At 41.0% G+C, this 15,744-nt stretch overlaps 1 protein-coding gene across 3 annotated transcripts in view; it reads left to right on the forward strand.

The window, feature by feature from the left end:
• The window catches only part of LOC107263789 (protein sax-3), a 206,052-nt gene that overhangs the window by 183,112 nt on the left and 7,196 nt on the right, over positions 1-15,744 (forward strand). For all 3 annotated transcript variants that reach the window (XM_015731361.2, XM_025080892.1, XM_025080891.1), the window contains 4 exons: positions 11,444-11,597; positions 14,520-14,650; positions 15,035-15,301; positions 15,409-15,689. In XM_015731361.2, the coding sequence (XP_015586847.1) occupies positions 11,444-11,597; positions 14,520-14,650; positions 15,035-15,301; positions 15,409-15,689 (833 nt within the window). The remainder of the gene's footprint in view (positions 1-11,443; positions 11,598-14,519; positions 14,651-15,034; positions 15,302-15,408; positions 15,690-15,744) is intronic.

The raw sequence follows: 15,744 nt of genomic DNA on the forward strand, positions 1-15,744 counted from the left end.
TCTGGCACTTTAGTGAAACACCTGGAAATAATCATAAAACAGAAACCTAACTGCCGAAGTTTCCACGATCAAGGAAATCGATCAAGGTATAAAAGGAGAACAAATAAGGAAAAACTTTCCAAATGAATTAATAGAGATCTCCATGATTTCTCACCCTTCTTTATTCACAAGGAAGAACAAATATCATTTCTTCTTCCTACTACGCGCTAATACCAACGTTGACATTGAGTTACACGCATATCTTGCCAAATTGTAGAAATACAATAACACCAGTAAAAATACGTACTACAGGTATAGTGGACCAAGAAAAAAAGTTCGACAATTAAGAGCGTCATTAAATTTTCCATTGCACTCGCAAAGTCATCAATCCTTATCCGTCGACAGTTAATGCCAGCAATTAAAAAAAAAGAGAGAATACCTAGGCTCTGCCTATACCTAACAAGATAGAAGCGTGCGATCCACCCTTCTCAGAAAATATTAAAACCATCCCTTAGGCGTCTGGCAAATAAAACAGCCCCCTCGCCCACGCGCCGCGAAGACTTCTTGGCAAAATACAAATATACAGCACCCTAGCGCCTGTCGCGCTATCCTTTGTAAAGGGAGTTCTGAATAATCTAAGCACGAAGAGTGCGCGTACGCGTTCGCGTACCGACTACTGGACACAAAGCACCCTCCTCAGATCTTAGATTGCGTTCGACGTACTCGCAATGCAGAATTTATTGTTTCGCGGCTGCCCGATTGTTCGAGCCCCGTCAGTGCACGATTGTGCCGCCCGGTACCTCAATTGTCCACACGACCCCGGGGGTTGCATCAGGAATTGTTTCGGCAACGCTTGTTGCTGCGTCAAGATGTCCCCTTCGAGCCCCATTTTACCCTTGCTAGTCTGTGCTACGTATCAACCCTTGTCACGTGGAGCTTGTGCCCTCTCGCTGGAACTTGTACGTATGTGCACGCACGCACCCCTTACGCACCCTTTATACGCACATACAGTGTATACCTGTACATGAATATACGTGTACGTGTCACTCTCATTAGTTCCTACCGGGCACGAGGCGACCGAGAGAAAGGAGAAAGGAGAAAGGACCCTTCAATTCTTTCGCTCTAGATCCAACGTTTGTTAATTGGAGGTCGTTTGCTCCGTGCTATGCTTTAGGATAGATGGGGAACCGTCCCAGTTCGAAAGAGACCTTGGCTCCGTGTTCTTGAAATAAAAAGAAGGAATGAAGAATCCCTCGGCATTGTGTGTGGATACGTGTATATAATATAAATGTACTGAGATCCTGGATCAGAAATATATCAAATCTCTGAGTGAAAACTTGGTGATGATATTAACCTGGAATAAGATGTTTTTTTTAGAGAACGCCTGGTGTATACGAAAAAGTAGATTTTTTATCAGCGAAAGCCACTTTCATTTCCGAAAGAAAATACGATCTTAAAGTATAATCGTAGTTGCAAAGGGGGCACCCAGTCGTAATTAAAACTTACGTGGAATTACGGTTCCTAATTAAACTCTTTCTTTGGCGAGGCACGTACCAGAAGGCCGCTCCTTGTCAGATAAAATCGCAACCCTTTTTCCACGGTGAAGAAAAAAAAAGAAATTGTAAAAATTAATCTACTTCCGCACACACAATGCTAACGATGATTAAACAACGGGGAGTCCGGCTGGGCACGAACCATGACTCGTGAGTCATCGGGATCCGAGTATACGAGGCTACGAGAGAAAGACAAGCACGAGAGACCGACCTGCCGCCATCAGCCATAGTCTGGGCACTCGACTGTCTTTTGTTTTCGTTAGGGTGGCAATCGACGAGTGTCGTTTCTGTTGTTTTATCTCGTTTCTACCGAGTAACAGTGCGGCTGTTACGTCATCTTTCGTTACTGGATTACAATAATGACTTCGACGTGGCTGTAGCGTTACTTCGGTAAAGAAACGTTGAAAAAATTAAGACAAAAACTGTTTGCTCTTGGAAATTCGACATGGCGACATCTGCTGAATTCCCCGTAGTACTGGTAGAGTCTGTGTATACAAAATGTAAAAGACGAAAAGGAAAGTAAAGATAATGCATCATTTATACGACTTCCATAACTTTTACAACATCCGGTCTGTTGAATACTGTCGGAAAAGATAGTTTGATTTACAAAGCAGAAGCCCACTTGCGAATGGCCATCATGAAAAAGGTAGAGTTCCTTTGGGTTGAGTAAATTTTTAATAATTCCACTATCTCACGTTTCTTCTCTTCACGGCCTATGCAAAGGCTAATACCATTAAGCGGATAACGATGAAACGAAGGGTGAGCAGCAAGCTTCGAAGAAGTGGAGGATTGTTTTCAAAGGGTAAAAAACTTCTTAAAAGGTAAGTTTCCACAGCCTTTGTTTCCCCTTCGTTCATTTTAGTTCGGAAGACGCTGCGAATGAGGCACTTGCATACATTTTAAGGATCCCATGGAGATGCTCTCGCAAAATTCGTTCTTATATATATTTTTATATTCTTTCTTGAATCGCAAGGAAAATTAATAAACAAAAGAGATTTGATATCAGCGTCTCATCTCGACACAGTTCACGTATTTTTTTATGCAAATAGAGTAATGAAAAAGATTTTATTCTCCTTCGTGTTAGTCTGACAAGTACCAGACAATTTAGATGCTCGTTTATATCGACTTAATAAAGCAAATTATTATCTGTAAGCAAAATAGCATATATTTCAATATTCTTCAAATATCGTATATACTTTTCGCAATGTTATTATTATTACACTTATGCTCTATGGCAATTTATACGATTCATTGCTCACAAGCCAATATATAAATAGCTCACGGCATTCCAAATGCGCCAAAGCGTTATTGAGTATTACGCTGCGAAGTCATATACACTACATTAAGCAAAACAAAACTCACGCTGTGCGAACACTTAGCGATATTAAAGCGTTAACTGCCTGGAAACGGTCCGTCATCCGAAGACCTCAATTTATGAGAATTCACTGACCTTTAGGAACCGAGGAGTTATGAAAGTTTTTTTTTGTATAAATCATATTCATATCTTTGATTAAAAATTGTCTCAATATCGAAAGCTCTTCGACTCATCACGTTTTAATTATGCACGTAAAATTTGTTTATTCATTTTAAATACTACAGTTCTACAGTTTTTTTTTTTGTTTATTTATATACAAGACTCAAGGTTTACGTTTCTTTTTTTACTGCTTATTATTATTATTTCTTTTTTCACAAAAACTTGACAAACTTCCTTTACTCGTGGCGCACGCTCCGATCGCGTATCACAGATATGAGGAAAATTCCCGCGATTATTAAAGCTGTAAAATTTCAAGTTGATCGTCTGACCGTTCATATCGCTCTACGACAATGCTAATCCTTGGCTTAGTGTATGTTTAGCGTCGTTTTAATTAGCTAGATGTTTAGCCGATGTCAACGGCACGTTACAGCACACACTATAGGTATACCTGAAAATAAGCTCACGCTATCGCGTCGACACAACCCCATACGTCTTACGGACGGCAGCTCGATAAATTATTTAAACCCCTACTACTATTCACCCAGCCTTGTTTTTCAGATTAAAAGATAAATAACGATTTCACTCCTTCACTGAGGTTTTTTTTTAGAATTTTTAATATTTTTTTTTTATTCATTACTCTTACCAGGTAGTCACGAGCAGGAACGTCGACACGTTATTTATCATTTAACAATTTTACCTAAGGTAACGGCACACTATCCTGTCCTATCCTCTCTCCCTCGTCCCTAGGTAGACACAGTTTTACCTGTTTATTTTTGGAATTTCATAAGACAGCAAAATCCGTGCAAAATGGATTGCGCGGGAAATTCAAATAAACTGAACATGAAATTATTGTTGATATTGACGAAATTATTGATCTGTCTTTCGGAAAGACCATCGCTCCGGTTAGTTGATTTTGCTAATCCAATCAGGTTAAGGGACGTTCCATTGGAGTGACACATCCCCGCGTACACAAGCCATAACTTTGTTACGGTATTTGCAAGCACGAAACCCTTGATGTTACTTTACTCAACGTCAGGCGGACCCCAACCTCAAAGTAAGTGGGGTCTCTAGATGCCCTGGGCTCCTTCGGCATCGACTTGGGACATTAGCTGATTAAGATGGCCCTGCCGTGCATTGGAATTTGTTGGGGTAGGGCTACCGGCAAAGTTTATCATTAGCTCAGAAATGTTTGTCAACCTAATAATCTTCTTTTTCTTAACAATGAAATTTTATTGGACCAAGATTTAAATTAGGATTAAGGATACAATAAGATAACGTCTTACCCAGTATGATTTTACGGATAAAAATTTTTTTAAATATCCACTAAGTAGTAAGTGTGCCGTTAATGGGCGGCAAGTTTAAATTAGAAGTCCTAAGAAAAAAAAATCAATTTTTACATTGGGCCAGTGACTCCTGCGACCTAGTTAAGACAGGTTCTTCAGTAGGACGGTAATGTAATCTGATTCTGTTTTAAGTCCAATGACGTAAATGGCAGATCTAAAGTTAAGGCCTACCTAAAATTACCTGGTCTAAAGTAATAGAGACCTGGTATTACCGTACCTAAGTAAAGACCGCCATTCGCGCTTTCCATGCTTACGGATAATTGAGTGCAGCTATAACTACAGAACGCGCTTTGAATTTCCATGAAAACACGCACCTAATGAAAATAAAAGCTGGATGGAAAAACTGTGCGTAACATTTTTATTGAAATTTTACATACATTTAAATCACATTAGTCCGACTCTCGCGTGCCGTAAAAAGTTAAGAATACATAAGGTTGAACAGATATTTATTTTTCATCTTTTCTGTAATCGACATAAGATCAAAAGCGGTATAGACATTTGTAATGCACCCGTTATAATAATCTATCCACCATTCGTACTTACGTAAATAGGATATTATAAAATTGTATACTTAAGTATCGTTGATATATAATATACGTCTTACGACCTGAAGTCCATTGAGAACCTATAATAAATGACTGTGAGAAAATGCGTAAATGCGCGCAGTACAGTGGGTATATAACCAACACTGGCAACAATTATGGCAATGGGTTATCTAACGGGTGTCGTGTTAAAATACTATCGCGTGCGCGCATTATAAGGCATAAATAAAAGCTACTTATACCAGGACCATTCCTATGTAAATTCGACTCCCTAGAATGGACAGGGTAGATAAATTTACCTTACTAATTTTAGAACCTGCCGGAATACAATTATAATTTCACAGCGTTTACACGGCATTATTCGCCAATTTAATAGCGTTTCGCGTGTTCTTAAAACCAATGAGAATTGGCAAAAACGGAGGACTAGAATATAGAGATTCGAGAAAACATATAGTTCAATTATCCTTTAGGACGAAACCGTCGAAGCAATTAATACAGTATACAGTAGTGCCGTTTGGGTTTATGGCTTTATTTTTTTTCCCCTTTTATGCAATTTTATAAATTGCCGGATGTAATCTTAACTGGCTATAACTTAACCAACATTGCTCCATTACCACGTGGGGCCATTTAATCCGCACTTTTTTCTTTCGCCATTCGTAGGAAAATTCTAACAACGATAGTTCTATGCGATACCTCTATGCCTCCCATACTCTATGCTTCTCTGTACACCCCTCGCTGTAACTGTCGTTGAAAATGGGCTTTTTACTGACGCTGAGTTATGATTAAGCAATTTACACACAGCGCCGTGTGTATACTCTGGTAAACCAGGTACACTTGCCTTGAATTTTCTCGATTATTCTACTTGTTTGCTTTTGCTTTTTTTTCCCCATCCATCCCCGCATTTAAGCTATCGAACGAATATTGTCAACAGGCGCGCTACCACGCCTTTCCCCTCGATTTACATTAATAACGCCCGTATTTTTTTTCACCCCTGAATAAAATGCGAAATATTAACATCGATTCAAATAATCCAGCTTCGTTTTCCTGTATCCATATAATTAATCAAATTTTATCTTTTACTTATATTTTTTTTTAATTACTTTTTCCACCTCGATCCCTCTTAGAAAAATCTTCAGAAATACCCTTTTCCATGACTTCTCAAGCAACTCGTACACTTTCGTGACGGGCGTCGTTGTCTAATCTGCAAATCGGAAAGTTCATCGCGGTAGCTGCCCTTGTATTTTCCAGTGGCTTGGATACCGTTAACTTCCATACAACTAGCTATTTTATTTACCATTCTCGCGGTTAAATTAAAGGGCCGGATAACGCTTGATTTAAGATTAATAACGCTTTATCTTTATACGTACGCTAACTGGACGAAAGCACTTTTTGTTTCATACCAGATTATGCGCGCGTTACACATCCATTCCGCCGTAATTATCCAAATGACTCAGCATCGTTTCTTATCGGACTTTTCCGCGCAAAGGGGATCTAAAGAGGCGCCTGATAAGTGAACTTCAAAGAGTCGCGTAAATCACGCCGAAGACCTGATTATCATGAATAGTTCGATCCGCCTATAGAACCACAATGAGCCCCTGCGGAAAGGCGGATGACCGTCGCTCATTCAGAATATCCCGGCGTGACATTGATCTCCTCTGATCATCGGAAATCGATAAGCTGTAAAAGGTTTGATTGCATGGGAAACATTTCCGGTTTGTCTTGTCCGCGTAATGAACTTCCGACACAGGGCGCCGGCTATAATATTGATTAAAATTTTGAATGGAATATAGACAACAATAACGATGGGACACGTGACAATCAGTGACGCACGTATCGTTAGCCAATAAGGAAAAATTGATCTAGATTCAATTAGGGGATAAACAGCGAAATCCACACAGTCCCCCTTTTACCTAAATTCACCCCAATTTTCACACGAGATCTAATTTGACATTCTTCCCGATGTTAGCTACTCCATGGTAACGGGGAACAAATGTTGTGAATTACGAATTCCCCTACGCGCACAAACACTACCTATACGAGTGCGTACAGCATCCACTACGTATAGGGGATGTATCGCATATACACGTATCACATATCCGCCCCTGGCATTAATATAAACATTGAATCTGTAACTACACGTTGCCAACCAACCCTCGTCGTTCGTTGGCTATATTAGCTGGCTGGTGCGAGGGTGGAAACTGGAAAAATTAACGTATCTCAATATCTTCTGTACCTAACGACTGTTTCAAACCAACAAACCCTCCTCCCCCACGAAAACACAGCTGATTAAAGTATACAAAAATTATCGAACGGCCGAGGGGGGTTGTTTTTATATTTTTTTCTCTCCACCCTTATAACTTAAATAATTTTCTCGCGTATAATCGTGTACTTATAATTTTATTTGACAATAATCTAATTTTATCATTCTACAATTTTTTCATATGATTAATTGACTAATTGTTAATTATACCTAGAGTGATCAGCGATTAGATTATCGTAGCGAAGGACGGCTATGTAAATAGCTTCAAACAGTTTCTACTTGTCTACTGAACCGACCCCTATTAATTTAAGAAAATAACAATCGTCCCTTCAGAACGACCACAAGAATAATTATCAGCGAAAGCTTCCCAGGCCTTTTCTCTAATGTCAGTTCTTTTTCAATTATCGAAATCATCCCCTTCACTACTGCCGATCCCTTAATCGTCATTTTTCCTAAAGGCAGATGTACCGTCGAACGTCAAGTCTTAAAACGACAGTGCTACATCTGTCTCATTCCCAAGGTTATTGATAAAACTCAAGCTATCCTGTATCCACCCTCCGTAACAACCCCCTGTACGTCGTTATCGTCGGATAGTCATTCCGTATCCCGAAAATGGATCATTTCCATCGTGAGAAACTTGCACGTGAAACAATTCCCTAAAATCCCTTGTTATGCCAACACTACAAACTTTTAGAAGGTTATAGGCTTTTCATCGTTACCTAAGGGCTGTTCGTAACTCGCATAAACGTCATCGATACTCCTGGTTGAAAGACTTATGTCAAAATCAAAGATTATATATTATCATGTCATCCCAAAACGAGTCAAAGTAATTCCCTACCTTCCTAATGCCGTTAAGGAAACGAATGCGAGGATGGTAGACTCATTATCGTTTCCGGTTCATAAACTTTGCAAATGCTCGGAACGGAATGTACCAAACAATTTTACTCACGCTCCTCCCTCGTCTGGCTGACACAAAAGACACTCGCAACTCGTTGCAACAATAGCCGGATGGCTTCGAACAATTGACTCTCCAGCGTGACCCAGTGTGCTTGCGACAAGGGCGACACGGCTACCCAACCAAAGGGAGTAAACTCCCTGGATGCTTGGATCCAGGGACAAAACGGTCACGTGTCGACCGTCCGTCTGGATGGACGCGTGCCGTGAATGTCAAATCTTAATACGCGTGCATCCTATCCTTTTGCCATGACTTATAAGTTATGCAGGATGCATCGTACAGATCCTGTAATCTATTGTGGTGGAAAGGAAGATTCAAAGAGTTTTCGTTGAATCGAGTGTAAAAGATTTCAAGATAAGGTTAGGTTCAATTTCTTTTTCTTGTTACGTTATAGACTAGACGTCATATAAGGAAGACAGTGTAAAGCGTGCAGTGCAAAATGTTGTTTTTTTAAAAGACGCCATCCTTTAATCTCACCGTATTCACTTTTTGCTATCTACGGATAGCCTTATCTCGCGTGGGCGCGAAACTCGAGAATATCAACATTTGGGTGTCAAAGCGTAACCTCAACTCTATGAAAAAGGAGATAGCTTCGAAGCACGCCATGCCATTTCCGGTGATAGGCAAACTAAATAGGCGTGTTACCTTTTCATCATAGAGATTAGACTGTGTCGCGTGATTTGAAAATTGCGCGAGCTCAGCCGACCCTTTCTTCCATTCTACTGATTCTTTTTTCTTTCTTTCTCCAATATACCATTCGTCTCTCGCCTTCTGTCTCCAGTCATACCTAATTTTAATTAATTTACGACTCTCATTAGGTTTTGTGTCGGAATCTTTATGACGCCGTAACGTGCTGCCGGTTTTATGGAGATTTCAGCGGTTCCTTTTTGCCAGGAGTTCAGTCCCGACTCGTGCGCCAGTATAACAGTCTAAAACATCAACGAATTTTTTCTATTGCAATTTCAAAAAGTTTCACAACTCTATATATATTTATATATTATACCTATAGGTACAATACCTATACCCAGGCAATTGGCTGGCAGTTGGGTTTTTGTTCTCTAACTCGACGGTCAATTCACGCTAACTTCTCGTTGTAATGTACATGTTTCTCAGTAAGAGTAAACCTGCTTTATCCTCAATTGTGTATATTACGTAAGGGTAATTCAGAGAGGGAGTGCAATATATTTAAAAGCGTCTTAATTAAAACAAATATTAATAGCAGAACAACAATTTGGCGCGATGCATGAGTAACGTCTTGTAAAAATGTATAATCACCCCTCATAACTTCCTTGTGTTGTTGTATTTTATAATTACGCGAAACCCGTTCAAGTGTTAATCCTGTTGTCGAGTATCGCTTATGGCTTGTATTACAGTACGATTTATGGTAGAATAAATAGCGTTACAGTTTACGACGGTGTTATCAAGGAGTGTGCCACCCAGAATAATGATTTTACGATGAAGTGTTAAACAATCCTTCTTCCACGATATCAATGTACAATTATGATAGAAGGTTTACCTCAGCCGACCCTAAAAACCCCTACATTCTTCCTACGTCCATCTCCATAAGATATTGGGAAATAAAATGAAAGAATATTTCTCGAATACTCGCAAATAGTGAAGATAAAATGAGAAAAGGAGGATATGATAGGAGAAAGAAAAAGGATAAATCAAATTGAAATCGTTGAAATTAATAAAAAGAGATAAAAGCATTGGACAATTACGAAGACTCGTAAGAAAATGTCTCAATTGGCAAATTTCTTAAAAACGTCTTATCCTTCGTGGAAGTGAAAGTTCAAAGTTCAAACGTAATCTTTAATGGACTCTTGTAATCAGGAATAGCTCGGAATCGAAGTGGGAGCTTCTAAGAAATCTTAATCTCGTAAGATTTAGCTCGTATAACTGTCACGATGTTTACAATTAATTAACGAAGATAATTTCTTTATGAGGCACGATCGTTTAGAATAATGAGAGCTTTCACTCAACCCATACAATTTAAATATTTACACGACGGCCGCCTGCCTCATGACATTTTAAACGAGTACTGCGAAATCGAGTCATCGTCCAAGCATTCGAGTATCATTACGAGTTCAGTAAAATTTCAAAGTCTATTCCGCATAACTTCTGTCATCTGCCTCCACGAGGGAACCTAACTGTACTGCAAGCCATATTAACTATATGAAATCTGAAGGTGATTGGATATTTAAAAAAAAAAATAAATAAAAATCCTAACAGACTACAGTAATTTTTCGCTGACTACATGGAAATACGTAATTAACGAGAGTGAGAGACCTCTAGATTCAATTTCCAAATGAAAGGACGTATTGTCCCCGAAGATATACAACTCCAAGATTCAGCTAGAACCACCAGGATTCAGCACCCAGTCTTCCGCGATAACAGACATTGATTTAAAGTACCGTCCCGAAATTCTGTATAGCCTAGACTGGCTTTCACAGCTTCCTGTGTGTCTATCCCATCCAGCATCCTCTGGTCCAACCCTTCGATGCATTGCGCCAAGGCTAGATTAAAGGGGAGATACAATGCACCGACGCGACAAGGACGTACTGCAATTCTTAAGGGAGGCTTCCTCGTCTACCTCGCGTACCGGAACATTTCCTAAATGGTCCAACTCCGTGTGATAAATGGTAATAGTATACGCCAAGGTGACAGGAATGGCGATAAACGCGAACGGCCGCCACCCTGAACCAGGCAAGGGCGAATGCGAGTTCGAATATATATACGTATATATATCCTTAGAATACTCAGTACATATATATGTTTCCATAGGTACATACGCCTCTCTCCCTCAACCGCCTTGCGGAAAGGTTGGAATGAGAAACGAAGCCGAGAACGGCAACCCTTAGCCCTCTGAATGGGATCGCTCTGAGAAATGGTGTTTCAATCGATTTACGTCAAAATCGTTCGAGCCGATACTCGATACGCACCTACGTTTCCTATCGAATTGTCCCTGGCACTTTCCACGTGCTGGGGTCATCGTCGTCGCATTGTTACAAGCGACCTACAACACTCCACACGGAATGACCATAAGATAGTATAAAGAACCTGGACTTGGTAAAAGATCTACCATACGCGTTCCTATTCGTATACCATTCCGCTATTCTTACGTGACATCCCATAAGTCACTCAAGGATATTCCACGCATAACGGATTCCCCTAAATGGTGGAAAGTTGATAATCGAATCCGAAGAATACCCTAATGTACGACCACAGTCCTACCATATGAGAATGCACGCCTTCGCATCCATTAGACTCGATCTTCTTGTTATGGTGCGCTGGAATTACTCTTTTACTTATACACTATTATCTTGACTCTTTTCAGTGCTGCGCGACGAGTTCCGGGCGGAGCCGCAGAATACGAGAGTCGCTGCCGGCGAGACGGCTTTGTTGGAGTGCGGACCGCCGCGAGGACATCCGGAACCGACGTTGCAATGGAAGAAGAACGGTCATCCTATTGACTTGGAAGCTACCAAACGGTAAGTTGACATCTAGACTGTTAAGACCTCCTGCGAATGGCTCTTGGCTATACTTTCTTCTACATCCTGGATTTCGTATCCATATATGAGGAACAAAGTCTTGGGAATTTTTAACGAGCTATATCTCGTGCATCTAAGGACTTCTCAGTTTTTCCTTTGGGATGTGGTATAAGGTACAGTTGAGGTTAGGTATATGAAAGGGAAGGATGCGCCCAAGTATTACAGGATTTCTGGGAGGAGTTCGAAGATTCCATATCGCTTCAACGGTAAGGACGATAAAACACTGTTTGCCGGACATAATTCAGACGTTTCTTGGAGCGTGGCTCGGGATAGATAATACGTGGAGGAACAGCCGAAACAAAAAGGAATAAAATGTAAACAAACTCCACGATAGAGCACCATGCTATTTCACTACGAGCTGATCGTGTTTCTGTAATACTAAACGCGGGATGAACGACTTTTCCAAATTCTCGTTTGCCAGCTCTTTCTCGAGATGGGAGCGATACGCTGTGTTCTCTCGCTCCTGTGTCTCTGAAAAATACGAAGCGGGAACGGGAATGGCCGTGAGGAAGCTTCTCTAAAGTCTAAATACGACGTTTGAGTAATTCCGTGTAATTAATTAGGCTCCTTCGTGTCGTAAAGGAATCCCAACACGTATCGTTAGACATCGCGCCGATGCTTCCTTACGCCCAATAGGAAGGAAGATTTGAAAAGTCACAGCCAATGGGGAGTAATCCGAAAACACAAGAGTCCGTAATCTACTGTGTATTTGCATGAGAATGGCGCTAAAGGATGTCCCGACATTATTCTTGTTGCGTTATCTTTGTCCGTTCGCCGAAGAAAAGACAAACTCGTTATTCAGATTCCCTCCTGGCGAGAAATACGAAATGCGTCTTCGTTGCCGTTTACTTTGTTCTGGTCCAGATACAGCGGGGTGCATCGCGTACATTTTTCTAACGTTAAACCACCGACGTCACAACCCATAGCTAAGACCTAGAGCCACGGTAACTACGTGATCTCGTGTAACTTATACGACTTCATTTCTCTCGGGGATGCGAGAAAGAAGAAGAAGAAAAACAAAAAAGAGCGAAAGAGTAAGAAGAAAATGTTCCACGCATTATTGGGGTCTTGGCACGAAGATCAGAGGACGTGACTCTGCCTCCGCACTTTCCCTTTTTTTTTTTTTTGATTTTTATTTAACTCCATACCCACACACACACTCTCTTTGCGGTGTAAAGCAAAGTTGTGGATAAAATCAACGATCACGAGAAATACAAATGCATGGAATCATCAACAGTTAAAAACGATCTCGATTCTATTGATGCTGCGAAAGCGTGTTCATTTAATTTACTAATTGATTTTCCAGACGGTCCTGACGCTAAAGCGTCCATTCTGTAGACCAGACGTAGTAACGCGATATCAACTTGTCGATTTACCAGCAAAAGTTTTAACCACACCAGAAAGTACCTGACCAGTCCTCGTGAAAATAAAGTAATCCGTTACCGCGATAAATTTCTCCATCTCCCAAGCACGTCGAACGTAACACGTAACCTATATACGTTAAAAAGTGAACACCCAGAGGCAAGGTGTCAATGACTCGGTGTAAACAACATAATTACAAATCGAGTATCGACAGTAGAAATTTATTGGCTGTGGAGCACTTATCTCCACGTATTTCCTAGGTTAAAAGAGGGATAGATAGTGAGCATCTATACCTGTATCCAACGTCCCCAGGGGTAGCTAGAGAGATACAGAGAGCCATAGAAACCGAAGTTTAGTACACTTGGGTCAGGATGGTATCCAAGTACGTCTAACTCGTTGGTAAGTCGTAGCCAGCAAATGGTATACCTAATGCCAGTCCTTTACCATGAACAATGGCGTATACCGTGTATACACGTGTAGATGGTTGAGACGTCACCAGTTACATGTTCCTAAAGTACCTAACGTGACGCTTGGCACATAAACAATTTTGACCGATAAATTCACGCCCGGATATACGTCTAAGCGAACAAGACTTGCACGTAAAGTGAAGTTTCTTCGAATAAATCCAAGATGGACATCCAAATCCTTTGTCCGACACTAAAGTTTTCTCTTTCTCATAACCATGACTCCCAGGGATAGTAACGTTTAAAAGATTAAGAATACCCAGGCGAATTCGAAACCCCCCGACGTTTTTTTTTACTTTCCACTAATGATCCCTACATCGGTAGACTGGCAATGGGTTTCCTCGCTCTCATACTCGCTTCAGTTTCCTTGAATCTCAATGGATCAACGCAATTAAAGTTTAATCTGACTCTGCGTCTTTTTCCCTCCTCTTCGCTCTTTTAGTCTGCCGCGCCTTTCTCTCTCCTTGGGATACCGCCAATCGATTCCTATATACTTTTATCGGGCTGCTCGATTCTCTTTTCCTCGGCAGTTTCTTCCTTTGTTTTGATCGATCACCCCCTTCGCTTAGAGGCTGAATGGGTAATAAATTAGAACCACTAATAGAAATTAAATCCGCCTCGCATTGGCGTAGCCACAACGGCTCGTGGGAAAGACGCGGCGTTCCACCGACGCTAGAATTAATTGATACTATAAATTAGGGGACACAATCGGGTGGCTATTGATTCTACGCTGTTGTCGACCCAACTGCCCCTGCGACATATACTGAGGTTCTGGCATTCCATAGGATAGGACGGAACGCTACCTAACAGTAATCTATGAACGTACTAATGACCAATACCCATTGTAAAAAGTGCTTTCGTGAAGAATTGAATTAATTTTACCTTTGATTAACTTTTTAATTATTAATATCCCTTAGAAACTTTCATTTTCGTGATTTTTCTGGGTTAAAAGTAATTTATACAGATTTCACGAAACCTATCATCAGCTTGCATTTCGTTATGACTATATCACTGAGAACATTATTTTTTCTTTCAGGATCACTCTCGTGGATGGGGGTAACCTAATGATCTCTGACGTAAGGCAAACCGATCAGGGCAGATACCAATGTGTAGCACAAAATATGGTTGGCACACGGGTATCCGCAGTGGCAACGTTAATGGTTCATGGTGAGTATAAGAGATTATTAATAATTTTAATGGAGATGATGTTGACCAGGTTTGCAGCCACAGATTATAAATAATTCACAAATATCACAAATTCAATACAACCAAGAAACGTATAACCCATGAGTCAATGTCCTGTTAAATTAATAGAATCAATCTATCGCATCGTCTTGTTAGCATAAGTCAATCATTCCCGTGTACTTTCGAATAAACATCTTTCGGATAATTCACCTCACGTAAATGTGTCTACGATTCCGCGAATGGATGACGATAATAATTTTTGAGATAACGTTCCATACGAGAAGATGCACATGGCCAACGTCAATGAACGCTCGTATACTTGGAAATAAAATGATCCCACCGATCTAACCAGACCTCCTCTTGCAGTGAAACCGTACTTTATGGCGACTCCAACAAACCAAACCATACTGACGGACCAAACTGCCGAGTTCGCTTGTCGCGTCGGAGGCGATCCGTCACCGGAAATTCTCTGGCGTCGAAACGACGGAAAGATGCCAATTGGCAAAGCTCACATCCTGGATGACAAGAGTTTGCGGATCGAGAGGGTAACGGCCCAGGACCAAGGCACTTACATCTGTGATGCTGAAAACAGCGTCGGTGCGATTTCAGCCAGCGCAACGCTGACGGTGCATTGTAAGTCAGATATACCTTGAATGAAAACCGCGTTATCCATGATGGCAGGTCGTCAAGTGTTTTACTACCATTCGCCAATATTTTTCATTCTTACTTTTATCACGCAGCTCGCCCTGTCTTCACACATTTCCCCAAGGACGAGGTGGTCAGCACCGGATCAGACGTATCATTCGCATGTGCCGCACGCGGTGCACCCAAACCGTCAATTTTCTGGACTCGCGAAGGGTCCCAGGAACTTATGTTTCCGGGTAATGTATACCAGGGTCGTTATACGGTCGCCGAGGACGGAAGTCTGCAAATCAAGGAAGCCATCAGGAAGGATGAGGGCCACTACGTGTGCAGCGCCATCAGTCAAGCCGGAGCAAGTACCGCAACCGTCTTCCTGCAGGTAAATAATCCTCTATCCGTTATCCTTAAAGTGAGGAAGAATAAATAGCTACACC

Source organism: Cephus cinctus, unplaced genomic scaffold, assembly GCF_000341935.2.
Source record: "Cephus cinctus unplaced genomic scaffold, Ccin1 Ccin1_scaffold0160, whole genome shotgun sequence".
Classification (NCBI taxonomy): domain Eukaryota; kingdom Metazoa; phylum Arthropoda; class Insecta; order Hymenoptera; family Cephidae; genus Cephus; species Cephus cinctus.